We start from the raw sequence: 27,989 nt of genomic DNA on the forward strand, positions 1-27,989 counted from the left end.
ATACATATATCGAGTTTAAACATAAAAATTTGATTGCAAAAATTTAACTAGGGAAGTCTTTTCCTAATTAGGCAATAGCTTACATTTTGTAGTGTGATGATTGGCTCAAATAAGAATTAAGAGCCGTTCGATCAATTAAGGAACAATATATTATAGATAACCACATGTTCAAGTAAATATTATGAGCGGTACATATACTTACCATAGATATTATACCCCTTACATCTCTATAACTACCATCTACCATACAAATTATAAGATTATTTATACAAATTCTATCATTTGCCATAATAGATTTGTAAAACATCGAGAATCGTAGAATGCTCACAAATCCAATTTGACACAGAAAAAAAAAATTGTATAGAGATAAAAAAAAAAAAGAAGTGAAAATTTACTTGTGATTTTTATTTCGAGGGTATACGAAGAAAGATATAAAAGTCATTTGGAATTCCAACTTTTGATTTTACATTCTTTGGATTTCATTAACTGTATATATATATCTATATTTGGATTCTTCCATCTTATTTTATTGGTTACTTATTTATTATATTCCTTTGTTCATATCATTTGCTTTCATTAGCTTTAAAAAAAAAGTTTTGCATATCTTCAACTCTATTTCATCAACGTCATTGATTTTAATCAGATCATAACCGTCCAGATCAAGTCACACCCAAGATTATTCACACACACCATATCATAAATGCTGCCTCATAACATAATAATGAACGATAAATCAATAGAAAGTAATGGAAGTAGTAGTACTACCACTAGTACTGTTCCTGCTGCTAATCATATCCAAATTGGAGGTAGAAAATCAAAATTAGCTGTTAAACAATCAGAAATCGTTAAACAAGAAATAGAAACAGCATTTCCTGAGTTGAGTTGTTCCATCCTTGCCTTAAGTACTTTAGGTGATAAAGTTCAATCTAAACCATTATATTCATTTGGAGGTAAATCACTTTGGACTAAAGAATTAGAAATTTTATTATTGGAAGCGGTGGAACCATTTCCAAAATTGGATTTGATTGTTCATAGTTTAAAGGATATGCCAACTAATTTACCTGAAGAATTCGAATTAGGTTGTATTATTAAACGTGAAGATCCTCGTGATGCTGTTATAATGCCTCCAAATTCTCCATATAAAACATTAGCTGATTTACCTCCAAATGCTTTAGTTGGTACTTCATCTATAAGAAGATCAGCTCAATTACTTAAAAATTATCCTCATTTAAAATTCGAATCAGTAAGAGGTAATGTATTTACTAGATTAACCAAATTAGATACCCCAACTGAAACACAACCAAAATTTGAATGTATTATATTAGCTGCTGCTGGATTAATTAGAGTTGGATTAGGTGATAGAATCAATCAATATTTAGATGCACCAGATATGTATTATGCCGTGGGACAAGGTGCTTTAGGGGTTGAAATTAGAAGTAATGATCCTAGAATTAAATCGATTGTGAGTAAAATTGAACATTTACCTACTGCTTATCGTTGTCTTGCTGAAAGATCATTAATGAGATATTTAGAAGGTGGATGTTCTGTACCATTAGGAGTTGAAAGTTTTTATGATGAATCAAGTCGAAAATTATTATTAAAAGCTGTTATTGTTAGTCCTGATGGATTAAAATCAGTTGAAGATCAAATTGAAACCATTATAAATGATAGAAATGATTGTGAAATTATAGGTAAAGAATTAGGTGATAAATTAATTGCAAAGGGTGCAAAAGAAATTTTAGATTTAATTGATTATGAAAGAATTAATCAACCTCCAATCTCAACTCCTGTATCGGAAGTTAATAGTTTGTAAATAATAATATGTATATAAAAGACTTTTTTAAGTATAAATTAACTACTTACGTTGATACAAAAAAAAAAAAAAAAAGAAACAAAATTATAATAATAGATTACGTTTAAATAAATGAATTAATAGAAGAAAGTTCCAATGGAATAGTTTATTTGTATGAGTTAGGTTATCCATGGAAGTAGTTCCTCGGAACTCCATTAGTTAAGACCTAGACTCATCTATTGATTAATTAATAAGAAGATAGAAGATATAGGATCATTTTTGATATATAAGCTTGTAAGATCACACAAAAGAAAGCTAAGAAAAAGAAGCTGATAAAGCAGACAAAAAGTTAGATAGATAGAGAGCCATAATGAATGATTATCAAAATAGTTAACCAATAAATGATAGTATAAATTAGATAAAGAAATGGAAAGAAGAACCTGGTAGTAACTTAGTGATTATTATTAAGAAAATCTCGGAGTTCAAAATGGTCGGTCGGGGACATGGAGATTTTATTATTTTTCTTGACTATTTGGAAGAGATTGTATAAAGAGAAGTTAAATATATTTTTTTGGGTGGTGGTGGATATAAGGAGCGTAGGAGTTAGATGTCATACGATGTACTTAGTTATCATAGTGAGGTCATATCTCTTTTCAAACACGAGCGAACAAGTCAAGTCTAATCTGACAAATTAAGTTTAAATCGAATAAAAATAGAATAACGAAACATGGAGAATAAACGGTTTATTATCAATTGATAGTATCATCAATCATTAATCATCCTTCATTAAACAATCAAATGATCATTCATTAATTATTTTTAGCCTAAATTGAAATCAGTTAATTTGAAATAAGAATTGACTGACTGACTGACTGATTGATTGATTGATTTTGTATTTTGTGTATTTTGTGGGGGAGGGGGGGCGTATGGTGGGGGTGGTAGGAACATAAAACTAAAAAAAATAAATTTTACAAGACAAAAAGTCTGATTAGAATAAAAGAAAAAATGTTTGAAAATTATATGGTATAAACATCTAATTGGGTAGTTATAGACAAAATTATTATTTAAAAGAAACAGGCGATTCAAATGGGACGGTTTTTTTGTCTTTTTATTTTGTAATTATTCCTGTTGCGCTCTCTGTCTTAATTGATTCAATTCAATTCAATCAGTCAGTCATTTTTGTGCTCCCCCAGCACTGTTTATTTTACGCGCGCTACCTCTTTTTACACACACATTATAAAGATTTGTGTCATTTTTGTGGGGTAATAAAGGTGTAAGAAAAATAAAAAATTACTGGGAATCTCCTCCAGTCATTTTAACGAGGTTTTTATTGAAAAAAGTCACTCTCGGAGTTTTTTTTTTCTTATAATCAAAATTCAAGCCTTTTTTTTGCGTTTATTAGAACTCCGACGTTTCCTTTGTAGAGCTATATATCATTATCAAATGATAATATGATAATACGAAACATTAATGGTTAAATAATAATAATAATTATTATTATCATTATTGTTTGAAATCACGAAGAAGTAGGTAGCACTGGAACCGGGTCTGAAGTTTATTTTGTGACAATTTGTATCAATCGAGATCGACTAAACCTGAGTTATGATAGGGTTACAGTTTCAATTTAGCCGCTAACTTCATCAATATCCAATTAACTTAAGCATAAATAATGTAAATGAAATATATGGTCTACCTAATAGTTATCGAAAATAGCGGATATGATAATTTGCTTAAATTGATCAAGAAAAAACAAACGCTTTGTGTATTGAACCTCTCAATTGTAACTAAATAACTATTTGGGTGTATTTTGTGGGGGGTCTATTTCCATCAAAAAACATTTAAGGTGTGGTTGTAAATAAATAAATTGTCTGGTCGTCAGTAAATAGGAGACTGAGTGGGAGAGAGGGGTTAAAACCATACAGCGAGCGATCCAACAAAATTTAATTTCAGACAGACAGACATTTTTTTGATTTTACTAACCATATTTTATTTTAACCTTTTTTTCTTTTGTCTTTTTTTTGTTTATTTATTTATTTATTTTTTTTTTTTCATTTACGGACTTTAATAAAACAGACAAAATAATTTTTAACCAGAAAACCCAAAAAAGGATCTTTATAAAAATAAAAAAAAGTACCAACAAGACAAGACAAAAATTTGGTGTATAAATATTTAAACAAACCCCCGTTTGTTCAATAAGTTTTTATTAAATTCGTTTAAATTTCTTCTTCATTTCTATTTGTTAATTGATTCTTAGACTTTTGGTGATTTATCAAAGTGTGTTTATTATCCAATTGATTGTTCAATCTATTTATTTATTTAATCTAAAAGATTTAAGTTCCAATTGCACCTTTATTTATACTTTTTTTTTCAATTCTACCATTTTTTACAAAAGATTCATTCCTCCAAATTGTTGAATTATTGATTAATTGAATCGAATTGAAAAAAAAATAATGCCTGAATCAACTACTCAATCTCATATCTCTTTAGATCATGAGAAAAAGCAAGATCCACCTGCTGGTTTCTTTGAAAGATCAACTTTAAAACCAAATTTACCTGATTTTGAAACTTACCAAAAATTATACAAACAATCAATTGAAGATCCAAATACCTTTTTCGGTAATCAAGCTAAAGAAAACTTGGATTGGTTTAAACCTTTTGATTTAGCAAGATTCCCTCCTGATCCAAAATTAGATTTCCATAATGGTGATTTACCAGCTTGGTTTATTAATGGTCAATTGAATGCTGCTTATAATGCTGTTGATCGTTGGGCTATCAAAAACCCAGATAAACCTGCTATTATCTATGAAGCTGATGAACCAAATGAAGGTAGAATCATTACCTATGGTGAATTATTAAAACAAGTTTCTAAATTAGCTCAAGCTTTAAGTAAATTAGGAGTTAAGAAAGGTGATTCAGTTGCTGTTTATTTACCAATGATTCCTGAAGCTGTGGTAACTTTATTAGCCATTGTTAGAATTGGTGCTATCCATTCAGTTGTTTTTGCTGGTTTTAGTTCAACTTCATTAAAAGATCGTATCTTAGATGGTGATTCTAGAATTGTTATTACTGCTGATGAATCAAAAAGAGGTGGTAAAACTATTGAAACCAAGAAAATTGTTGATGATGCCTTAAAGGATTGTCCAAATGTTCGTAATGTGATTGTTTTTAAGAGAACTGGTAATGCTCATGTTCCATTCAATCCTTCCAGAGATTTATGGTGGCACGATGAATTAAATAAATATGGTCCTTATTTCCCTGCTGTTGCAGTTGATTCTGAAGATCCATTATTCTTATTATATACTTCTGGTTCTACCGGTAAACCAAAGGGTGTTCAACATAATACTGCTGGTTATTTATTAGGTGCTTTATTATCAACCAAATATACTTTTGATGTTCATGAAGAAGATATCATTTTCACTGCTGGTGATATTGGTTGGATTACAGGTCATACTTATGTTGTTTACGGTCCTTTATTAAACGGTGCTACTACGGTTGTCTTTGAAGGTACTCCAGCTTATCCAAACTATTCAAGATATTGGGAAATTGTTGATAAATATAAAGTTAATCAATTTTATGTTGCTCCAACCGCTTTAAGATTATTAAAGAGAGCTGGTACTAAATTTGTTGAAAAATATGATTTATCATCCCTTCGTGTCTTAGGGTCAGTAGGTGAACCAATTGCTGCCGAAGTTTGGCATTGGTATAATGATAATATCGGCCGTGGAAAGGCTCACATAGTTGATACATATTGGCAAACCGAATCAGGTTCTCATTTATTAACTCCATTAGCCGGTGTAACTCCAACTAAACCAGGTTCAGCTTCATTACCATTTTTCGGTATAGATCCAAAGATTTTAGATCCTACAACTGGAAAAGAATTAGAATCCAATGATGTCGAAGGTGTATTAGCTATCAAGTCTGCTTGGCCATCTATTACTAGAGGTATCTTCAATGATTATAATAGATTCATCGACACGTACTTAAAACCATATGCCAATTATTATTTCTCAGGAGATGGAGCTGCGAGAGATAATGATGGGTTTTACTGGATTTTAGGTCGTGTTGATGATGTGGTTAATGTATCTGGTCATAGATTATCCACTGCTGAAATTGAAGCTGCTTTGATTGAACATGATTTGGTTGCAGAATCAGCTGTGGTTGGATATGCTGATGACTTGACTGGTCAAGCTGTAGCAGCATATGTCTCTTTAAAGAAGGACAAATTAGGTCCAACTGATGATTTAGATGCTATCAAGAAGGAATTAATCTTGACTGTTAGAAAAGAAATTGGTCCATTTGCTGCTCCAAAGACTATTCTTTTAGTAGATGATTTACCAAAGACTAGATCAGGTAAGATTATGAGAAGAATCTTAAGAAAAGTATTAGCTGGTGAAGAAGATCAATTAGGTGATATCTCCACCTTATCTAATCCTGGTGCAGTTCAACAAATCATTGAAGTGGTTCACACTGCACTTAAGAAATAAGTAGTTGGGTTAGATTTGTAACAATAATCACTAATCATTCATTCATTCATTAATTTTTGTTATCAGTCTTTATATTATTTTTTGATATTATTATTAGTTAATATTATATTTATTACATATGAATTGATTTTAAATAATCATAACTTTGGTTGTAAGATCAGTAAATTTTAAATTTTATAAATCACAATATATATTTAGTCTATTTAAACACGAATTAACCATTAACCTAAAAACTATTAATATCAATAAAATATCAACTACTAATCGTGAAGTAAGTTGTCAATAATTTTGAGCAACCCGATGTAGCTTTCTATATCATTGTCACCATTAGCACCATCACCATCAGCTTTATCATTAGCATAATACTCTTCGACTTGGTTATGTATGCGGAAAAGAACATTCCTCTTGTGAAGGGTATAAACATATCCTTAGTAGTGTTGAAAAAAGCCGTAAACTGTTTTGTGTGGTAAAATAGTTTTACGTTGGGTTAAGTACTTTCTTAACAGCTTTTTAATATCATCTCTCTCCTTTTTATCACGAATTGCATTGTAATGTCTAATGAAATCCGACAAAGAACTAATTAATTTGAGGCTGACCTTTGAATCATTAATTGGCAAACTAACTGCTTTGGTGTATCCATATTGATGAATATCACCTAATGGTAAATTATCTCCTTCATCCTTAAGTTTGGCAGAAGTTAATTCATTTAATAATTGGTCAAATCTTTCTTGGTTTTCGGCACCTAAACAACTAGCATAAATAGCTTCTTCGGCTAATACAGGTAATTCTTTTAATATGTTGTAACGAGTGCAGATAACTCCAATTTTGGTGTTAACCAATTGATCTGCACCTAGCTCTGGAATTTCGTTGAGGATAATGCCAGTGAGCTCAGCAGACGTTAAGCCAATGTTATCCATTAATATTATGATTAATTAGTTGCCTTAGATAACTATTTATGGTTAGTATCAAATAAAGATAATATAAACTACAGAAAGAAGAAGAAGAAAAGAAGGGAGAAGAAAGGTTAAGAAATAACACATAAAAAAAGAAAAAAGGCAGCCAAAAACTGAACAAACGCTGTAAAACTTAACAAAAGCGATCTATCACTGAATCAATCAATCAATCAAAATTTATATAGTTATACCACTTTAGAGACCATTCTAATCAAAATGACCCCATTCAAACTCTAATAAACCTACTTTTAATGTCTTTAGAATCGATTTTACTACTTTTATGATTAATTTTTGAAAAAGCAGCCAAAGGCATATTTACTAGATTTCTGCAATATGCACTTACAGTAAGTCCAGAAAAAGTAGATAGAAAGAACATGAAAGTCAGTATCAATGTACTGATACCTTCAAATTAAAGTAATCCTACACGAATGAGTCGTTTATTTAGATATTAGAATTCACGTTAAGGGGGTCTCTCGTTATTGGATTTGTGATTATTTTGGTGTACGCGATACAATCTGATCTTAAACTAAAAATGGCAACTGCTTTCGCACCCACAAAAATTACCGTTTCGGGAAATTGAATGCGCTGTAAATATGGGAAGCTATAAATATTATAGGAGTTCTTGAATTACACTATTGATGCCCAAAACTAAATAGAAGCAGAGCAAAGATCTAGAAAAATATTGAAGCAGAATAATTGGTCAAGCATACAGTTTCTAGCATAACTGCTTTGAGCGAAAGACTATTGTTATACCATATTAATAACTACTATAAATACTTGAAAATGTAATCTTTTTCAAACTTTTAAATAGTTATATTATCAACAAAAGCAATATGACTAAAGAATTTGAAACCTCTCATAGCCATTCTATTGCTCAAGAAATTGATCAACAATTCATTCAAGATCCATCAATGGTAAATCAAGATCCTTTACCTGATAAACTTCAAGGAATCACTAACTTGGTGCTTCTTGTTGATACAACTTTGAATGACGATTTTGAAAATCTTTTAATTAAAGAAGTACCCACAGAAGGTCAGATTTTATACCATAACAATAGTGAAGCTAACTATAAAGATTCTCTGCAATTCCTTTTTGATAATGCACATAAATTCAACGAGGCATCTGAACCTTTGATCGTAACTTTGCAGTTTAAACTTGGACTTTTGGATGATGGAAGTTCAATGACTGATTTGTTACTCAAGGCCAATGCCATTAAAGCAATTGGAAATTTCGAATTCAAGCTCTACATTTTTAAGATTGTTGCCCATCAGAAGAAGGATAGTTTTGTTATGCCTTCAGAATTGTATTTCAAAGATTTGAATTGTATTGGATTCAGATTTGATACTGATCTTGTACCAAAGATTCATAATTTATCCAGAGACGAAAAGGAAGTTGAATATCATAGGAATGTTAATCACCATATTCCAATCTCAATTTCATGGTTAGGACAAAATATTGAAGAATTATATTTGGGACAAAAAGTTAGATTAGACGGTTACGAATTCTGTGAGTATAAATTTCCGAAATTAGTGGATCATGGATTTGAATGTTACGATCAAGTCACAAGTCATAATTGGGCTCCATTCTTGTATCATAACAACACTTTAAAGAAGGTAGTTTTCCAAGATTTCCAATCTGGAAGGATTTATTTGGATGTGCGATTACATGTAGAGAAGCTTTACTTAATAGGGTTTGAAATACCTGTAATGCATTATCATTGGGTTCTATATTTATGGGGAGCTAAAGAAATTTATCTCCATGGTACTGCAATCGATCCTTACTATACCATAGATGAAGCTTTGTTCCAGTTACCAATTGTTACAAAAACAATTCATTATCTGAGTAATCCTGATTGGTCTTCTGGTGTAGCAGAGAAAACGATTCTGATATTAAATGAATTATCTTCTCGCTTTCAGATTAAATTAGTAGAGGTACCATTCTTACCAGAACATCAAACAGCTTGTAAGAGTTGGTACATACGTGGTGATCACAGCAGTACCCTATATGCCCGTACTTTTGAATATAAAGAAACGTGATATGACTGAGTTTTTAGATATTATGAATATATATATTTCTTTTAACGTACAGAATCTATAAATTATTATCATATTTAAGAATAGAATTATATAATGATATCGCATCTGGTTTAGGAGCCACTATGGTTGGGATTATATCATGATCAATTAAGTATGTTTCAGTAGTAGGACCAATCACCCCCGATTTTAAATTGAGTTTGATGAAGTTTAACATAATCAATGATATATTCTGTACCTTGAGGACTAAAGAAAATAATCCAATCATCATTAACTTGATTCGTAGTTATGAATTGATCAAATGTAGTTACAATATCCTTTCTAACAGCCGTAGTGTAAATCACTCTCTTATCAACTTTAAGACCAGCTGAAGTTAACTTTCTCGGTATGATATCTCTATGAACTTCACCGGTGAAAAATACACATAAACGATCATTCTCGTTGTCTTGTTTCAAATCATTAATAATCAAATCGGCTAATTTATCACCATTACCAGCATTATCACCACCTTTAATATTGACAAATCCTAATTTTAATAATTGAGAAGCAGTAGCAGGACCCACAGCGTATCCGACTTTATCCAAGATCCTCTTCTTGACACTGTCATCAACCACACTATCAAGACATTCTGCTAAGATCTCCACCCCTCTCTGAGACGCTATGATGAATATGGTAGACGGGTTAAGATATGTATCTGATTGGAGATATGATATGGTGGAAGCAGTGTTTATACCTTCATGACTTAATAATGGGATGAATACTGGTGTATAGTCTGTAGATTGGTTCAATTCAAGTTCATAGTTGTCACTCGGTGTTGTCTTATTCTTAAGCAATAGCACCGTCCTACGAGCCATGGCTGGATGTAAAGTTGTTCTAGATCAAAATGGTTCTGGTGATTGTATTTTTAACGATAAGATGTGAAAAATAATTTTTTTTTAACGTGTGATTATTGATTTTCTCGAGCTCTACATATAAACAGATTTTTTATTGTAAAATTTATATTAAAGATTTTCTAATAAATGAACTAACTAAAGATGAAATTAAAATGAATTGATGATAATTATATAAAAACAAGTCTCAGAATATGTATGTATATAAATAAATAAGCAAAATGAAAAAAGAGAAAAAAGACTAAAAGTAAAAAAGTAAATATAAGTAAAATATAAGAAAATAAATTAAAAATAAAAATAATAAAATAATATAAAAATAAACATTTCATAACTTCATAACTATTATAATATCAGAAATAATTTAATGTATTTCTCATGATCCCCAATGATAAATAAGATTCGTTGTTGTTGTTTTGTTTTGTTTTGTTTTGTTGTTTTCGTCGTCGTGTTTTTTTATAAGTTTGTCATTAGTGGTTTAATTATTAACAATCAATCGTTTGGTTTCAGCTAGAACATTTCTAGTTTCAGTTTTAAATACTCTTCCAATTCTTTCATTACCAACCATAAGATTTCCAATTGTAGTTCTAATCATTGATTTAATAGATTCAATGAATTCAAATCTATAACCCATAACACTAACCATGAAGAATAATCCACAGATAACAATTAAAGCAGGAATCCAAAAGAATAATAACATTTTATCATTTTCAACTGCTTTACGAGGATGATTAATATATGAAATAACCATATCTTCTGAAGAATCAGATGAAATTCCAGCATCATCTTGAGGATCAGATGGTTCAGTTGAACTAGCTCCAATAGTAGTGGTATTAGATTCATGAGTAGTACTTGAACCTTCATTTAAAGTTCTTTCAATTTGAGTTTTTGGTTTTGAATTTAATGCTGATGGACCAAATGGGAATAAATCATCATAAGCAGGTAAATTTTCTTCTTCATTTTCAGTTGTGAAAACATTTTTAACTTTTTGCCAAATACCAGCTTGAATTGAAGATTCACCATTTTCTTCTCCTCCACTTGATGCAGCAGTTGAAATTGAGGAATTTGGTCCTGAACCTAAACGAATAGTTGAATCAGAAGTTAATGAACCAGTTTCAATGAATTGTTCATTATCAACTTCATCTTCTTGTTCTCTTTCATCATCAGCTTCCATATCTTCTTCATTAATGATTTCTTCTTCTTCTTCATCATAATCATCTTCATCATCATAATCATCATTAAATGAATCATCTTCATCTTCATAATCATTATTAAATTCATCATAATCCCCTGATTCATATTCAGAATCAGCAAATTCCGAATTTGAATCTTGATTATTATTATTATTTAAATCTGAATTTTCAAAATATTCTCTTCTAATAGCATTATTATCAAAATAATTTAAATTAATTGGATTAGAATGATTATGAGAATTTTCTTGCATAACCATCTTGGAAATATGACGACCATAATTCATAGCAAACATGGAATTTAATGAATCCAAACTAACTGATTTATTTAATTTATCATCATTAATATCATCATTAGTACCATTATTATTATGTTCAGAATTATTAATGTTATTACTACCCACATCAGTTAAATCTTTTTCATTACCACTATTAAGAACTTCTTCTAAATTATTAAAGATATCCAATACATTTAAATCACAATAATCTTTCAAATATTTATCATTCTGTAATTTCAAATTCCAATTTGATTTACAATCAATAAAAATATTAATTAAATCACGATGTCCACATAATGAAGCTAAGAATAAAGGAGTTAATCCTTGATTATCTTGTAAATCAATTTTACATCCATGTCTAATAAGGAATTTAATTAATTGACTATAATTCTTCAAGGTAGCTAAATGTAATAAGGATTGACCTAATTTATTTGATAATTGCCAATTTGGAATTATAATTGGACAATTTGGTAAATCAACCAAGGAAAGGAATGTAATTAATATTTCTTCAGTTGATGAATTTGGATTTGATAATTCTTGAACTGCTTTATGAGCACTATCAAACCAATCATTATTAGCTTGATTAGTTGATGTTGATAATTGATCAGTATTACTAACACTTCCACCAGAAATACTATTATTAGGTGATTTACCAGTAGCATCACTACCAACAATACGTTTAGCAATATTTCTTGCATCCTCTAATTTACCATTCATCTTTAATCCCACAATTTGTAAAGCCAATTCAATCAATTGTCTATCAGTATCATCAGTATAAGTAAAGATTTGTTGTTGTTGTTGAGCACTACTAACAATAATACCACTATTATCATGATTTTCAAAACTTACTAATACTTGACCTGGTTGAGCAGCAGCTGGTAAATAAGTTACAATAGTTGTATCTGACCAACAATGAGTAGCTAAAGCCATATTAGCCCCGAATTTAACTTTTAAACCAGGACGGAAATTAAATCCTAATAATGTCACTTCGATACCTCCTCTGATTGGACCTTGGGCTGGAATGATTCTTTGAATGTAGGGCATATTTGATGATTGAATATTATTAAGATCATTACTATTATTATTGGTTAAACCTTGAGAATTTGGATGAGTTAAAGGTGATAAACCATTAGAGAAATTTGGAGCATGAAGAATCATACCATTATTATTATTTTGTTGATTTGGTTTAAGTAATACATTATGATTAGTTGTTGAAGTATTGGTATCACTATTACTTAATGGAGAGAATCCATTTGAACTTCCATTAAACATTGGATTAGTTGAAGAATTAAACGCATCATCAATGGATAATTTCTTTCTCTTTAATGAACGACCATCAGTATCAGTATTAGTTTGAATTTCTGAAGCAGATTCATCAATTGAATTAGGAGATAAATGTTGTAAAGGACTTTTATCATCATCAAGATCATCACTATCTGAATTTGATTTTTTCTTTTTGATATCTTGATTCGATCTTATTATTCCACCATTTCTTGAAGAAGATGATTCACTTCCAAAACTTGTATTTAAACCTTGTAAATTAGTTGAAGAACCAGCTACTGAATTTGGCATTGAATTTTCATTTCTAATAGAAGCCGTATTTTTCTTTCTATCCATAATCATAATTGGTGAAGATAATTGTTTACCAACCACTAAACCTTCACTATTTTTAATGACAAATAATAATTTAAATCCATCCGATTCTTTATGATGTCTACAATAACATATAATTCTAGCTGATAATTCTAATGATTTACTTGAATCATTATTTAACCCAGTTGGAGGAGGGAAAGAAACAATTTCTTTACAATTGAAGATTATACCTTTTTTCATCATTTTATCATCAGCCCAAGAATTTGGATTATTTTTAACTACTGAATTTGGAGTATTATAGTTAGTAGATAAATTATCATTATTATTGTCGTTATTGGTATTGGTATTATCCATTGATTCATTATTATTTTCATTATTTAATTCAAATCCAGTTTTTCTTCTTGAAGCTCTTTTTTGTTCTCTTTTTATACATCTTGAACAAATATTACAAGATTTTGATAAATCAGATGTTAAAACATAAGCATCTAAATATAATAAATTTTCTTTTAATTTTTGAGATAAATCATTAATATTTTCATTTAAACAAAATTTATTTTTTGAAATTAAATCTTGAGGGATATGTAAAAGGACTTGAGGAGGAGGAGGACTTAAAGAGAATTTTAATTTAATTTGAGTTTCAACTCTTGAATAATTTGGTAAATTTGAAATTTGTAAATTATAAGGTAATTTTGCTAAAGCTTCTGGAGAAAAATCAAGATATGATGGATGAGGGATATTAATAGATTCAGGACAAACATTCATGAAATGATTACCGAATTTCAATTTTGATAATTCATCACGAACATAGTCATAGTCTGATAAGGGTGAAACATTTTGATTACCATTGAAATTGAACAGTTGAGGTTGATGTTGATGATGATGTTGATGATGATGTTGATGGTGATGAATATCTTGAGAACCATTTGAATAAGTGGAAAGAGGGCTTTCATTATTGATTAATTTTTGATCCAAGGGACTTGTATAGTTGGTATTAGTAGATTGATTATTATTATTATTATTATTATTATTGATGGATGAGTTAGGTTGAAAGTTGAGGGTATCTAAGTATAAATAGTCATTATTATTATTATTATTATTATTGGTATTGTTTTGATTATGATTTGATTGATCAACTATAGGAAATAAACTATCGATTAAATCATGTTGTTCTAATTTAACTTGACTTCCTGATATTGGAGTATTAGTTCCCATTGAATCATAAACTCTTTGATCTAGGAATTCATCAAGGATATCTTGATCTTCATTCGTGGTACCCAATAGATTAGATTGGAATGTGTCAAGAAAAGTAGGATCTAATAAAGGGTTATTATTAGAATTACCATTTTCATTCTTTATGGTTGACGACATGATGAATGAAGAAAGGTAGGTATGGATGGATGAATGAATGAATGATTTATTAGTTCTGTTGAAGATTTATAAGATCAGTTTGGATGGATATGTCAAGTCTATTGATTGATTGATGGATGGATGGATGGATGGATGATCCCTTGTGATATAAAACGTTGATGGATGTTGTAAAAAGGAATCAATCAAAAAGTTAGGCAGCCAAAAATATAAAATGAAAATTTGGGTACCTATTAATATAAAAGAGCGGGTGGATTTTTTCTAAAATTGAAACAGATTAACACACAGTTACACACAGAATAATCAACAATCAGATTTGATGGATGAATGAAATGGGATGGGTATCTGCCGTTATAGTTTGCTTTACTTTGCTATGGTTTGCCGTTGTAAAATTGAAATTGAATTGTTTATTTTAATTACGTGCTGCCATTAAATTTAGGAATAATTTTTTTTTATTTTATTTTTGAATTTGTTGTACTCTGACACTTTTAGTGTGCGCCAAAGCATTTTTTTTTTTTTCTTTTCTTTTCTTTTTTTTTGTCAGTCAATTTTTTTATTTTTTTTATTTTATTTTTTATTTTGTGTTTGTCCCTAAAATATTTTAAGCTATTCGATTAGGATGAAGTGAAGTTAAGTGAAGAGATAGAGAGATAGATTTACACTAATAGTTAACTAAGTAGACCAATTACATTCAATACGATTAGATCTGATTAACCAACTGAATAATCACTATCAATCATCTATAGATACTACTACAATTATAAACTTAAAGATTAGTGTTTAAGTTTGTTGGATTGCTTGGTTTTCGCATCCTCTTTATTTATTTATTTAGAGTGTGTGGGAGTGGGAGTGGGAGTCGGTGTGTGTAAAAATTTGGTTTAACAGCGATAAATTACACAAGAACTAACCTTAACTACTAACTAACTAACGTCTAAACACGTATACAACAATTAATTTAATTAATTAACAGGTTAAAGTTGTTAGTGGATCAAATTGATCATTCTTTAAATTTCCCCTATTCTACACTATTAACTATTAACTATTTACTGACTAAACATAATAATTGCTTTGTGAAATAGAATCAAATCGAATTTTGGCCTTTTTTTTTCGGTATATACTATATAAGGTTATATACAGGAAACTAAAATTCCCCTTTTTAACCTTTTAGTCTCCAAAAAAAAATGTTGGGCTTTTTTTTTTCCATTTAAGAGAGTCGTGTAAAAATGGTCATTTCTTTTTTTTTTTTACATTTTAAAAATCGTTTCTTTTTTTTTCTACATTTAGTCACATGATAAATCATATGACTAAAGTCATATGACTTTGGAGGTCGTGTAAACTTCACCAAAACATTTTTTTTTCATTCAATACCATGACTGACATTTTCAACAACGGCAACTTTCATAACCCTCTTACTTCCTCTTACTCTTCTTCATTCTAAATCAATCAATCAATCAATCAATCAATCAATCATTTATAATGCCAAAGAATACGTTATACGTCACTGGTTTCAACAAAGATACCAAGGCTGCTGATTTAGCTCCTGACTTCGAACAGTATGTATCCCTTTAATATAATATAATACGCTTATATTATTACAAATACTTATTTTATTTAATTTCTTAACAATTGAAAACTTAATCAAATGATATATTAATCAGTAAAGAAGAATAGTATTCAATCAATCAATCAATCAATCCTATCTATTCCGAACCACTGTTTAGTATATCGTTTATTTTGATTAATTTGATTCTTCTAGTGTTTTGGTGTTGACGCTTTTTTGTTGCTATTGCTATGGTCTTTTTTTAATTTTGATGATTTGTTGATTTCTTAATTGGTTTCTATCTATCTCTAATTCTTTTCTTTCTCTTATTTCTTCTCATACTAACTGATTTAATTTATCATCCTTTCAATTCAATCAAAATCCTTCCAATTCCCATCAGTTCAATTCAATTCATTTCATTTCATTCCCTTAAGCATATTTCCTTCCTTCCTTCCTTCCTTCCTTCCATCATTCCTTTATTCTAATCTCCTTTCCCTTTCCTTCCTCCTCCATTCCATCATCCTTTATCCATTTCAATCCTCATTCTTCATTTCCATCATTCCCTCCTTACCTCCTTCCCTTCCAATGACCAGCTTGTCATATTTCCTTCCCTTTTATTCCTTCCTTCCTTCCTTCCTTTAACCCCATCCTCCCTCCTTTCTATTCATATACATCATGATCACTTGTCATTAGTATAGATTCAATTTTCAAATCACAATCAAATTCGCCCCAAAAAAGAACAAATCAAACAAAACAAAATAAATTCATCATCAAACAAAAAGATTAATCATTTCAATTAATAAGATTTTATAAAAAAAAAATATTTATTTGTTATATATATATATGTGTATAAACACTTTATTTCATTTTATCTTATGTTTCTAAGTCAATTTTTCCAAATGATTATAAGATTATAAGTTAAAATAATATTCAAAAAAAGAATTACAATCAACTAACTAAAATTTTAGATATGGAGATTTAGTAAGATTAGATATCCCACCTCCAAGAACTGATGATGGTGAAAAATATGCTTTTGTAGAATATAAAGATTATGAAAGTATGGAAAAAGCCTTAGATTTAGATGGTAAAACCTTACCATACTCTTTAAAAGATGGTTTAGTGGTTCAAATTGCTAGAAGTGATCCTTATGCCGTTAGAGCTCCAAGAGGTGCATTCAGAGGTGGTTATGCTCCAAGAGGAGGATATGGCGATCGTGGTTATGCTCCAAGAGGAGGATATGGTGATCGTGGATACGCTCCAAGAGGAGGATATGGTGATCGTGGTTATGCTCCAAGAGGAGGATATGGTGACCGTGGATACGCTCCAAGAGGTGGATACGGTTATGCACCAAGAGGTGGTCGTGGTGGATATGAAGGTGGCCGTGGAGGTTACGGTGATTACAGAGGTGGTCGTGGTGGATATGAAGGTGGTCGTGGTGGATATAGTGGAAGTCGTGGTGGATATGGCGATTACAGAGGTGGTCGTGGTGGATACCGTGATGACCGTGGAAGAGATGGTGATGATCGTAGTAGAGAAGGTGAAGATCGTGGTTCAAGTGAAAGAAAACCATATTCCAGATCTCCATCTAGATCTCCAAGTAGAAGAGATAGATCCAGATCTCCAGAACGTTTTTAAAATGTTCAATCCTCGTCTTTCTGCTCCTTTTTAAAATGTTCAATCCTCGTCTTTCTGCTCCTTTTTAAAATAAAACTTAATAAAAGAGTATATAGTTGTATAAAATAACAAAGAAGAAGGTTAATCGTTTCGACAAGATCGAACGAAAACCTTATTAAATAGAAAAAGCTTATTTGCCCCCTTCATTAAATTGGTTATTGTAGTAAAAAAAAATGTGGTTCCTAATATTTTACAAATTAGGATTTAACCGCTAAAAAAAAGATATACACGCAAAATTTACAGTGGGGTAATGAAAAAAAAAAAAATACCTAAATTCACAAACATCTATAATAAATAATCGCTATATATAATATTCATCATTTCCAAAGTGAATTGCAGTAATAGTTGTAATTTTTCTCTGTCTTTTCCTCTATAATCCAGCTGCAAATCCAAATGCAGTAACTCCAGGACTTTGAACTGGGAAAGCTCCAAATCTACCTACTACTCCAAGATTACTATTTGGAGCTTTATTTGAATTTCGAATCGATACTTCTCGAAGTGTACATAATACACATGTCAACACCATTGAATCTACATCAAATGATAAGGTACTATCGAGATTATCATGATCTCTTATAGCCAGATTATCTTGATAAACTTGAATCTTCCCTGCTTCAGAATACTTCTTGGGTAAGATATTTGATGGTTCTCGAAGATAAAGTAAGGCATCTTTAAAAGCTCCAAATGGAGGTAATTTATCACTGATATAGGAATGTTTCTGTTCCACTCCTGTATTCAAGAATGGTGAATCTTGCATCAATGCCAGATTAGGATTAGGATATGCATTGGTATAAGTGGTAGATCCAATAACAACAATATCATTAGTATCAACTGAATCCTCATTGGTACTTCCATTACTACTGCTTCTTTTAATCATTTTCAGGATTTCAAATCCTGGTTTTTTATTAATCAAATTATCACATAAGGAAGGTTTATCATCATCAATGATTAATAATCGTAAATGAGGATTATAATTCATAATGTATCCACTAGGAATAGCAGGACCGATGATTCTAAATCGAGTATTTCTATAATTGAAATCAGCATAAGGTTTATAATTATTTAAAAACATTATCACTTTGAATTCTTCCACTTGATTATGTTTATTAATATATTTGAAATGAAATATGAATCGTCGAACTCGTTGAAAGAATTTAGAATAAATGGTACAGAAATTATAAGATTCATAATTATCTGATTCATCTTTCTCCTTATCCGCATGCTTCAGTGATGATGATGATCTTCCATTCTCATAATCTTGTTTAAGTGGTTGAGTGGGGATTTCTCGATATTTTTTAAATATCATAAATGGAGCATTCTTTTTGAAGGTTGACATATATGGAACTTGAATTTTGAATAAGGGTAATCCTAATCCTTTAACTTTATAATTTAAAGGTACAATATGTTGTCGATCATCAATAATGTATTCTTTATTGGCCGATATCGATGTTCGATCATTGGTATTGAAATCTTCTCGTTTAACATTGGATAATCGCCGTATACTACCCCCTTTATCATAAACAATAACCAGATTCTTACGATCTTTCTTTATATTCGATCTTAAACTTTTAAATAATTCAAATGATGCATTACTAGTGAATACATAAGTATTATTTTTCATGAATTCAGTTACTACTATAACATCTCTTTTTAAATTGAATTTTGATGTTGATTTATTTAAGATTAAATTATTAGCAACTGACGGATCTACCGTGATTGATTCATCTATAATAGTGGGTAAATCATCATCTAAATCATCTAAATCATACAATGGATTGGTATGATATCTATTTTGCGCCGAGTTATCCGATTCATGAGGTGTAGAAGATCTTGTGGTTGAATCAGTAGTATCGTATTCTGTATGAAGTGATTGATGAATAGCAGTATTAAGTCTTTGAGATTCAATTCTCATCTGTCGAATGATAAAGGGAAGATATAACGTGAAATTATCATTATATGTCTCTTGTAATTCAAGTCTATGACGTTTATCATAATATAAAGTATCAGTTTCAGATAATGCCACTGACTCATTATCCATTGAAGTTTGAGGAGAGATACTATCATCATCATCAATCACAGCACTTTCACCACTTGAATATCTCGAAGAAGAAGAAGAACCCGATGATGGGGCTGAACTGGAACTATTAGAATGAAGTAATTCCGTAGCATAAGTAGGAGCACTGAATCTTCTATCCACAACTGGCTTTACATGAGAACTTGTCACTGAAGAAGAAGAAGAAGAAGGATTACTCGTGCCATGACTTGAGTTTGCTCTTGAATGTCTTCCAAATAGTCTTTTCATATATGGGATGGGAATGGGTCTAGATTATACCTATAATTGAACTATCCAATCGTATTTTGATGATAAATCTTACAATTTGTGTTGATATTTCTAAAATTGACTAATCAATTTGGAGTGGCTCATAAATTTTTGTCTTTTTTTTTTGTTATCGTAAAAATTTAATGAACATACACAAAATCAAATTTATTTTGATAACGATTCGAAAAAATAATTTGCGTCTATCACTTTAATACATTTTACACAATCTATATAACGAACTTAATCCCATTGGTTTCAGAGATATCAATGGTAGCTTTGGGTTTCCTAGGACTAATGTTGAACTCGCGTAAGTATCTCTCGTTTTCTTTGTTGGATCTGGTGGGGGAGGTCATGGAACTAGCCATTTTAACGATTGGTTTGGGGCCCAGTTGATGATCATTATTAGATCCCAGAGATACCACGCTAATGTTAGCAGAGTTTGAATCTGCTAATCGTCTTAACTTTGTACTCTTGGTTAATCCCTTGATAATATGATCTTTATCTTTAAGCATTTCCTTTAATTGTAGGATTTCTTCTTCTTGATCTTTCAAAATAGCTTCAAAATGTTTACTAGCAAATTTCAGTAATTCATTATTATTATTATTATTATTGTTATGGGGTGGCATGGTAGCATTCTGTTCGTACGCATGCTTCAATTGTGATTCTAAATGGTTAATGTATCCTTTATATTCTTCAATTTCATAATTGACCCTCTTATAATATTCTTCAAAATTAGCCATTACCATTTGCAGCGAATGAGATCCTGATCCTAGTATATCATTTAAAGTATCATTTTTCAATATCACAGTTTCAGTCTTTTGTAAATCTGTCAACCTTGTAAAATGTTCTAATTTCTCATGTAATATTCTATTCTCGGCTTCAAGATCTGAAAGTCGGGAATTATCAATCATTGGATAATCTTCACTACTACTTGGACTAGTATTGTGACTATCATTATTCGTATTCAATTTCAATATCGTTATTTCATTATTTTGATTTTCAATCGTTCTCTTTAATTCTTCAATAATCTTAAATGAATCACTATCACTTAATTTTGATGTTGAATTCTTTTCCACGGTTATGATAATATCTTTAGCCCTCGTAGCAAATCTTAATGTATTATAAGTTTCTGCTACAAACAGTTGATTCAATGTAGCTGAACCTAAATGAATCGTACAAAGGATCAGAATTAATGAAGATCCTGATAAGGCAGGTTGTAATAATCTTGTTAATTTAGAATCACGATATGGTATATGTTCACTATTACCATTCCCATTTGACATCATGGATAATTTACTTATGACAGTTGATAATGCTAATAATGATTTATTAATGAATGCCCCTTCTTTTCTTCTTTCCACATTTGAAGTTGCTCTTTCTGAACCTGCTAAATCACATAATGAAAGGGTAGCATGTTGTTCAGTTTTATTTATAAGATCTATAGTTGAAAGTCTTATTTGAAGGATGGAATGAGATCTTGATGAACGAGCATTGAAATCAGTGGCACTTGTTTTTCTATTATTATCCCCTTTCTTGATTAATTGTAATAATTGATCTTTAGTAGTTATAATTGGATTTGATATCCCTACTATTTTTGTCCCATGAATAGGATCATCTCTTATTTTTAAATCTGAATTCATCACATTATTAACTTCTAATAAATCAATCACTTTCTCATTATAAATTTCCAAGTAATTAACTGATATCTCATACTCTTTATGAAATTTATCAGTTTCAATCTTATTAAAAATATCATCAATTGTTAATTCTACAAATCCAGGATCTCCCACATCACCCTTCATAGAAAACGTCTTACCAGACCCGGTCATCCCATATGCAAATACAGTCCCATTATAACCATTATTTATGAAATTCTGAACGATATTGGAACAACTCTTATCATAAACTTCTTTATTCGTTAATTCAATTCGAGGTGGGAAAACATTATCAAATGAAAAAGTACTGAGATCACCTGTATGAGTAATGGTATTGGAAAAATGATCAACTTCCCAAGCATTTGACTGTGAAGGATTATAACTATGAGGATTGGGTCTTATCGATACTGTTATAGTACCTGTATAAGGTTCATGATTTCTAGTGAAAGAAGGTGTACTTGGTCGACTACTTCCAATTGTTCCTAAAGCTGAACCAGGTCTTGATCGAGATTGTGATTGTGATATTTGAGAATTACTTAAAGGACCAACTCGAGGTGATGATGTTCTGAATGTTCGAGACGGAGGCCTTAATTCGGTATAACTGGCTCTTGGAACCGTAGTTTGATTGGAAGGGGTGGATGATATAGGTCCTGTAAACGAAGCTCTGGTCCGTAATGGAGTTCTCTGACTTGACATTACTTATATGATATGTTCTATTGTGACCTTTTTAGTAATGTAGATTACCATAAAACAGTTTCTTATCCTTCTAATTATTATCTACAACTATAATTCAATCAACTTACACATTAGACGAAAGGATGATAATTGTTATTTTTGGTTGTGAATTTTTTTTAATTTTGATGTTTTTGTTTCCATTGTTTACAAACATTCCCAATTAGGAATTATAATTGTTTCACATATCTCTCTTTTTTTTTTTGCAGTAATAGCGAGTACACATAAACAATATATATATATTTAAGACAAATACTTTCACAGATAACTATATAGAGAAGGAAGGAATAATACCACTTAAGAGTATTAAACAACAAAACATGGAAGATCAGTTATATCTTTTCCATAACAAATAATCCAATGCAGATATTTTCTATTGAAATCACTACCTTCTAATTCACATTCTCTTTTAGCATTAATGGCACTTCTAATATCAGTGAAATGTAAACTGAAACATAATTTCCTAGAGATAACTGCACAAACATCTATGATCTCTCCAAATAATGAGAAATCATGTTTAATATTCTCTATGTCTAATCCATGTGAAAAATGAGTATATGCATCAGGTTTGCCATTTTTACATGGTATCTTAGTTTCAATAACTTTGGCAAATATCAATGTACGTCGACAACCACCATGAACAATATCTTGTTGGAAATTCTTGGATAGATTAGGATGAACTTCATCTAAATATTCAGTATTAGTTTTATTAGCCCATTCAATAGTTGGTCTAATACCATTGATTAAAAATAATCCAGTATTATTACTATAATGGAAAAACCTTCTAGCATTATCAGGAAATACAAAATATAATTCAATGGAATTGGTAGTTGTATTTGATTTGGAATTAGAAGTAGATTGATTCCCAGTTCTAAAAACTATTCTTTCTAATGGACCTCCACGAATTTGAGATAAAATTGCATTAGCACTCGTATAAGATGGTAAATTTCTTATCACAATAACTCTTTTGGTCCTGAAACTCTCTAAACTTTTTCGATTTGATAATCCAACATTAGATTTCATTTTCTTCTTAAAATTGAATACTGTAATATCATTGCCAATATTTGAAGAACTTTTAGCACGTAATGTATTTTGCTTCCTAATTTGATCTTTATTTTTATCAATATCATTGTGAATAGAGAAATCATTTACCGATGGCTTTAATTTTAACTTTTCTTCTTGATAGTTCTTTTCAATTTGTTGAATCTTTCTATGATCAAAACCAAATAAACTTGTTTTATCACCACCATAAACAGAACTCTTTAACGTATTACGAATAATGCCTTCTTCATTTGCAGCAGTAGATGAAATCATATCTACCCATTTAGATGAACATACTTTAGCAAACCTTTTAAAATTGGCTAATTTTTCAGTTTTGGTAACATAGCCAGTAGCGCTATAATTATCCGTAATGGGAGGAAAGGGGGTTTGAGCATGACGATCTGAAAGATAAAAAGGTGTTAAGGCTGGAGTACCGTAAGCAGGAGGAAGAGGAGGTGGAGATGATGATGACCCCAATGGTGATAATTCAGTTTGACTTATTTTTCTTAACATTGTGAATAAATATAATTTTCAATTGATAAGTAAAATAATAGAAATAAGAACTTAATGGTGATAGCAATTAGTCTTATAGTCAACTATTAGCGAGTGTCTTATTGACAAGTAAAGCTTGAGTTGAGTAGAGCTATTGAATATGGTTGGATCAAACTTTTATAAAGTGAATATGGAATTATAATAGAAAAGAAATGAAGAGAAGAAAAGTTATATTTGTGGAGGTTTTAAGAATTTAGGATCAGCGCTTATATCTTTGAAAAATACTTGCACTTGGTAGCTCACCATATTTAATTTTAAACCTTACAATAAATCTAGAATTTAATGGTTCCAAAACCCATTGAGTAAGACGGTATCTACTATTACTTTATCCTTACATCATTTATACTTTCAAATGCCGTAGAAATCGATCAACATGTTTAACTATGGAGATCCCCAGATTTTGAAGTACTTTTACTAACAAAAATTTTGTATGTACACTCTATTTTTTGGATGAGATGGGTATAGTGAAAAAAAAAAGTACATAGAATCGATAATTATATATGACATTTCATCATTAAGCTTTAAATGTATCGAGTTTACGAATAACTAGTAATTAGAACAAAGACTTTAGTCCAATCCAAACTAAATACCATATTCAAACCGTATAGACCTCCCATCATGGACCAAATTAAACGATCCTTGGATAATGATTCATCATCATCATTACTTAAAAAGCCAAGATTTGAATCTTCATCACAACCAAAATCTGCCATTCATGAAGATCAAGTGGGGATAACTGAGTTTATAAATAAACAAGGAAGTGGGTTTGTGGGATCAATCAAACAACTCTATACTGATTTCCAAGTCAATGAGATTGATATCAATAATAAAGTCATTCATTTGTTAGATGAAGGTATAGATACTGGTAAGAGTAAAAAAGAAAAGAGATACGAGAAGAGAGAACAAGAAAGACAAGAACTTGATGGTAAGACTCCTGAAGAAGTTGAGGCAATCTTGGAAGATAGAAAAGCTAAACTTGAAGCAATTCCAAAGTATGAATTATCAGATGAACATCGTTCTGAATTATTAACCTTTATTACTGAAGAAGAATTGAAACAAGTTGAAGATTTATTCACTTCTGGTGATAACGTGGAAACTAAATCTACTTTCCCAGATAAACAAATAAGAGGTAAGTTACATCAATTATTCCGTGCTGCCTTCCAAAGTAAATTAGAAACTCTCACATCACCTGAAAATACATTTAAAATTGCCGTTGCTAGGAATTCAACCAGAGGTGCAGTTAGACAACATCCTCAAGAAAGTATGCATCATGTTGATGAAAATGGAGTGTTAAACTATGGATTAGGATCATTTAAAAACTATTTACATTTCACTGTATATAAAGAGAATAGAGAAACTATGGAAATTGCATCTTCAATTTCGAAATTTTTAAGATTTCCTCATAAAGCTATTACATTTGCCGGAACTAAAGATAGAAGAGGGGTTACATGTCAAAAATTCAGTATTCATAGAGGAAAAGTTATTAGAGTAAATTCATTAAACAAAGCCTTGAAAAATACTGTATTAGGTGGATTTAGTTACGAAGATGCTCCTTTGAAATTAGGTGATTTGAAAGGTAATGAATTCATAATCACTATTAGAGATATTCAATCAATTCAAAATAATGTTGATGTTAGACAAGTTATTGATACTTGCTTTAATTCATTAAAAGATCAAGGATTCATTAACTATTTTGGTATGCAAAGATTTGGATCATTTTCAATTTCAACTCATCAACTTGGTATTCATATTTTACGTGAAGAATGGAAAGAAGCAGCTGAATTAATCTTATCCGAACAAGAATTAGTGGCACCTGCCTCAATTGAAGCCAGACGTATTTGGGCTGAAACCTCTAATCCATCATTAACATTAAAGAAATTACCTCATTTTTTCTCAGCTGAAACTTCAATTTTAAAGGTTTTGGAAAAGGAACCATTAGATAAAAATGAAGAATATGGTAAGAATTCGTATTTCAAGAGTATAACGGCTATTCCAAAGAATTTAAGAATAATGTATGGTCATGCTTATCAATCATATGTATGGAATAAAGTTGCCTCCAAGAGAATTGAATTATTTGGATTAGAATTACAAGAAGGTGATTTGGTATTTGATGATGCAGCTGCTGTTAAACCAGAAGAAGATGAAGAAGATGATTTCGAAGAAGATGTGTTAGTAAATAAAGATGAAAAAGTCAAGCCATTATCTAAAGAAGATATTGAAAGTGGGAAATACACCATTTATGATGTTATCTTACCTACGCCAGGTTACAAAATAGTGTATCCTTCCAATAAACAACTTGAACAAGTCTATATTGATACCATGGCTCAAGATGGATTGGATCCATTCAAAATGGCAAGAAAAGTTAAAGATTTTTCCTTAACTGGATCATATAGAAATCTTATGTCAAAACCACAAGATTTAAGTTATGACATTGTGGAATATTATGAAGAAGGTAAGCCCCTTGTTAGAACCGATTTAGAGATTTTAAGACTTAAGAAACAAGGTGAAGAAAATCCTACTAGAGTGATTCCCGTAGTTAAACCTAATGAAGAACAAACTACTAAACTTGCTGTGGTATTAAAAATGCAATTAGGAGTTAGTTCATATGCTACTATGGCGCTTAGAGAATTCATGAAAGCTGATACCGCCAGATGGAGTGAAAGTATGCTCAAGACAAAAACTGATTAGAAATATAATTTTGTATATAGTTAAAAATTAATAAATACTTCGATTTCGGACATCAACGACACAAAAATTTATGATTGCGCAATCAAACTATACGGAAAGGGAAAAAAATGGGGATCGATCGAATAAAAATTAAATCAAGCAAAATAAATTATTCAGAAACAGCTGATTTACCATAATCAATTGAATCATCACCACAATACCATGTCTAAATCTATATTAGCCAAATTGTCGCCATCGGCCTATAGAGCACTTTTACTCACTTCTACACCTAAGGAAAGAGTGGTTCCAATTGATGCCACATGGTATATGCCGAACAATCCTAAGAACAATAAAGATGAATATTTAAATATTGAAAGACTTAAGAATGCGGCATTCTTTGATCTTGATGCTATATCCTTACCTAATTCACCATATCCTCATATGTTACCTACTTATGATATATTCAATGATGCCGTGAAGGAATTAGGACTTCAAAAGAATGATAGATTAGTGGTATATGATAAATCAGGGATATTCTCAAGTCCTCGTGCTGCATGGACTTTTGCATTATTTGGACATCCAACTGTGTTTTTATTGGATAATTATGATTATTATAAACAATTTAGATATCCAGTTGATACGACTCCTGTTGAAAATTTCTCCACTCCATTAAAGGCATCAGAATCAGAAGCATATGAACCAATCTCTAGATCTGAATTCGAACAAAATTATAAAAATCAAGTAATTGAATATGAAGAATTATTGGATTTAGTTGAAAAGGATCAATTGAGTAAAGATTATTTTGTATTTGATGCTCGTCCCAATGATAGATTTACCGGAAAAGCACCAGAACCAAGACCAGGATTAAGTTCAGGACATGTTCCTTCAGCATTATCATTACCATTTTCAAAACTTATTAACCCTACTAATAAATGTTATAAAGTTCAATTTGAGATTTTGAAAACTTTCAAGGATGATTTTGGTTTAGACCTTTCAAATACAGATTTCTTGACCGGTAAAAAGGGTATCATTGTAATGTGTGGTTCTGGGGTAACAGCAGTTATTGTGAAATTTGCTATAGAATTAGTTCTTGGATTAGATGTACCAATCCGTGTCTATGATGGTAGTTGGACAGAATGGGCAAGTAGGGCGCCTAAGGAATATATCCATAAGGATTTCTAGAACAGGAAAAGTTCAATTTCAGGCTTATAGTTGTATAATGAACACATTGCT

General features: G+C 30.5%; 11 protein-coding genes across 11 annotated transcripts; 6 read left to right on the forward strand and 5 right to left on the reverse strand. All coding sequences in view use genetic code 12, as the record gives it.

Moving 5' to 3' along the window:
- The first annotated feature begins 382 nt into the window (after nt 1-382).
- On the forward strand, nt 383-1,890 carry HEM3 (hydroxymethylbilane synthase). The gene has a single exon (XM_064908849.1). It carries the CDS (start codon nt 701-703, stop codon nt 1,811-1,813), a length of 1,113 nt encoding a protein of 370 aa, XP_064764273.1. The 5' UTR covers nt 383-700; the 3' UTR covers nt 1,814-1,890.
- Nucleotides 1,891-4,242: 2,352 nt separating this feature from the next.
- ACS1 (acetate--CoA ligase 1) lies at nt 4,243-6,276 on the forward strand (the record flags this gene model as incomplete). Its single annotated transcript, XM_064904667.1, has 1 exon — nt 4,243-6,276. The coding sequence occupies one exon, from the start codon at nt 4,243-4,245 to the stop codon at nt 6,274-6,276; it is 2,034 nt and encodes a 677-aa protein (XP_064764274.1).
- Nucleotides 6,277-8,062: 1,786 nt separating this feature from the next.
- On the forward strand, nt 8,063-9,265 carry DFJ63DRAFT_332443 (uncharacterized protein; the record flags this gene model as incomplete). The annotated part of the gene is made up of 1 exon (XM_064907678.1): nt 8,063-9,265. One exon carries the CDS (start codon nt 8,063-8,065, stop codon nt 9,263-9,265), a length of 1,203 nt encoding a protein of 400 aa, XP_064764275.1.
- A 55-nt stretch (nt 9,266-9,320) lies between these two features.
- Nucleotides 9,321-10,116, reverse strand: HEM4 (uroporphyrinogen-III synthase; the record flags this gene model as incomplete). Its single annotated transcript, XM_064907679.1, has 2 exons — nt 9,321-9,385; nt 9,444-10,116. 2 exons carry the CDS (start codon nt 10,114-10,116, stop codon nt 9,321-9,323), a joined length of 738 nt encoding a protein of 245 aa, XP_064764276.1.
- A 511-nt stretch (nt 10,117-10,627) lies between these two features.
- On the reverse strand, nt 10,628-14,578 carry SPT23 (Spt23p; the record flags this gene model as incomplete). Its single annotated transcript, XM_064908704.1, has 1 exon — nt 10,628-14,578. The coding sequence occupies one exon, from the start codon at nt 14,576-14,578 to the stop codon at nt 10,628-10,630; it is 3,951 nt and encodes a 1,316-aa protein (XP_064764277.1).
- A 1,443-nt stretch (nt 14,579-16,021) lies between these two features.
- Nucleotides 16,022-17,880, forward strand: SLR1 (Slr1p). The gene is made up of 3 exons (XM_064906673.1): nt 16,022-16,128; nt 17,084-17,295; nt 17,395-17,880. Exons 1-3 carry the CDS (start codon nt 16,052-16,054, stop codon nt 17,748-17,750), a joined length of 645 nt encoding a protein of 214 aa, XP_064764278.1. The 5' UTR covers nt 16,022-16,051; the 3' UTR covers nt 17,751-17,880.
- Nucleotides 17,881-18,159: 279 nt separating this feature from the next.
- DFJ63DRAFT_310106 (uncharacterized protein) lies at nt 18,160-20,091 on the reverse strand (the record flags this gene model as incomplete). Its single annotated transcript, XM_064905530.1, has 1 exon — nt 18,160-20,091. One exon carries the CDS (start codon nt 20,089-20,091, stop codon nt 18,160-18,162), a length of 1,932 nt encoding a protein of 643 aa, XP_064764279.1.
- Nucleotides 20,092-20,336: 245 nt separating this feature from the next.
- On the reverse strand, nt 20,337-22,460 carry KIP2 (Kip2p; the record flags this gene model as incomplete). Its single annotated transcript, XM_064905531.1, has 1 exon — nt 20,337-22,460. The coding sequence occupies one exon, from the start codon at nt 22,458-22,460 to the stop codon at nt 20,337-20,339; it is 2,124 nt and encodes a 707-aa protein (XP_064764280.1).
- Nucleotides 22,461-22,631: 171 nt separating this feature from the next.
- On the reverse strand, nt 22,632-24,379 carry DFJ63DRAFT_418 (uncharacterized protein). The gene has a single exon (XM_064908850.1). The coding sequence runs from the start codon at nt 24,048-24,050 to the stop codon at nt 22,803-22,805; it is 1,248 nt and encodes a 415-aa protein (XP_064764281.1). The 5' UTR covers nt 24,051-24,379; the 3' UTR covers nt 22,632-22,802.
- Nucleotides 24,380-26,878, forward strand: PUS7 (pseudouridine synthase). Its single transcript, XM_064908851.1, has one exon. The coding sequence runs from the start codon at nt 24,708-24,710 to the stop codon at nt 26,775-26,777; it is 2,070 nt and encodes a 689-aa protein (XP_064764282.1). The 5' UTR covers nt 24,380-24,707; the 3' UTR covers nt 26,778-26,878.
- A 100-nt stretch (nt 26,879-26,978) lies between these two features.
- Nucleotides 26,979-27,938, forward strand: DFJ63DRAFT_282827 (thiosulfate sulfurtransferase; the record flags this gene model as incomplete). Its single annotated transcript, XM_064904674.1, has 1 exon — nt 26,979-27,938. One exon carries the CDS (start codon nt 26,979-26,981, stop codon nt 27,936-27,938), a length of 960 nt encoding a protein of 319 aa, XP_064764283.1.
- Nucleotides 27,939-27,989: the final 51 nt, after the last annotated feature.

This window comes from Scheffersomyces coipomensis (genome assembly GCF_036884675.1).
Source record: "Scheffersomyces coipomensis strain NRRL Y-17651 chromosome Unknown DFJ63scaffold_1, whole genome shotgun sequence".
In the NCBI taxonomy this organism is placed as follows: Eukaryota; Fungi; Ascomycota; class Pichiomycetes; order Serinales; family Debaryomycetaceae; genus Scheffersomyces; species Scheffersomyces coipomensis.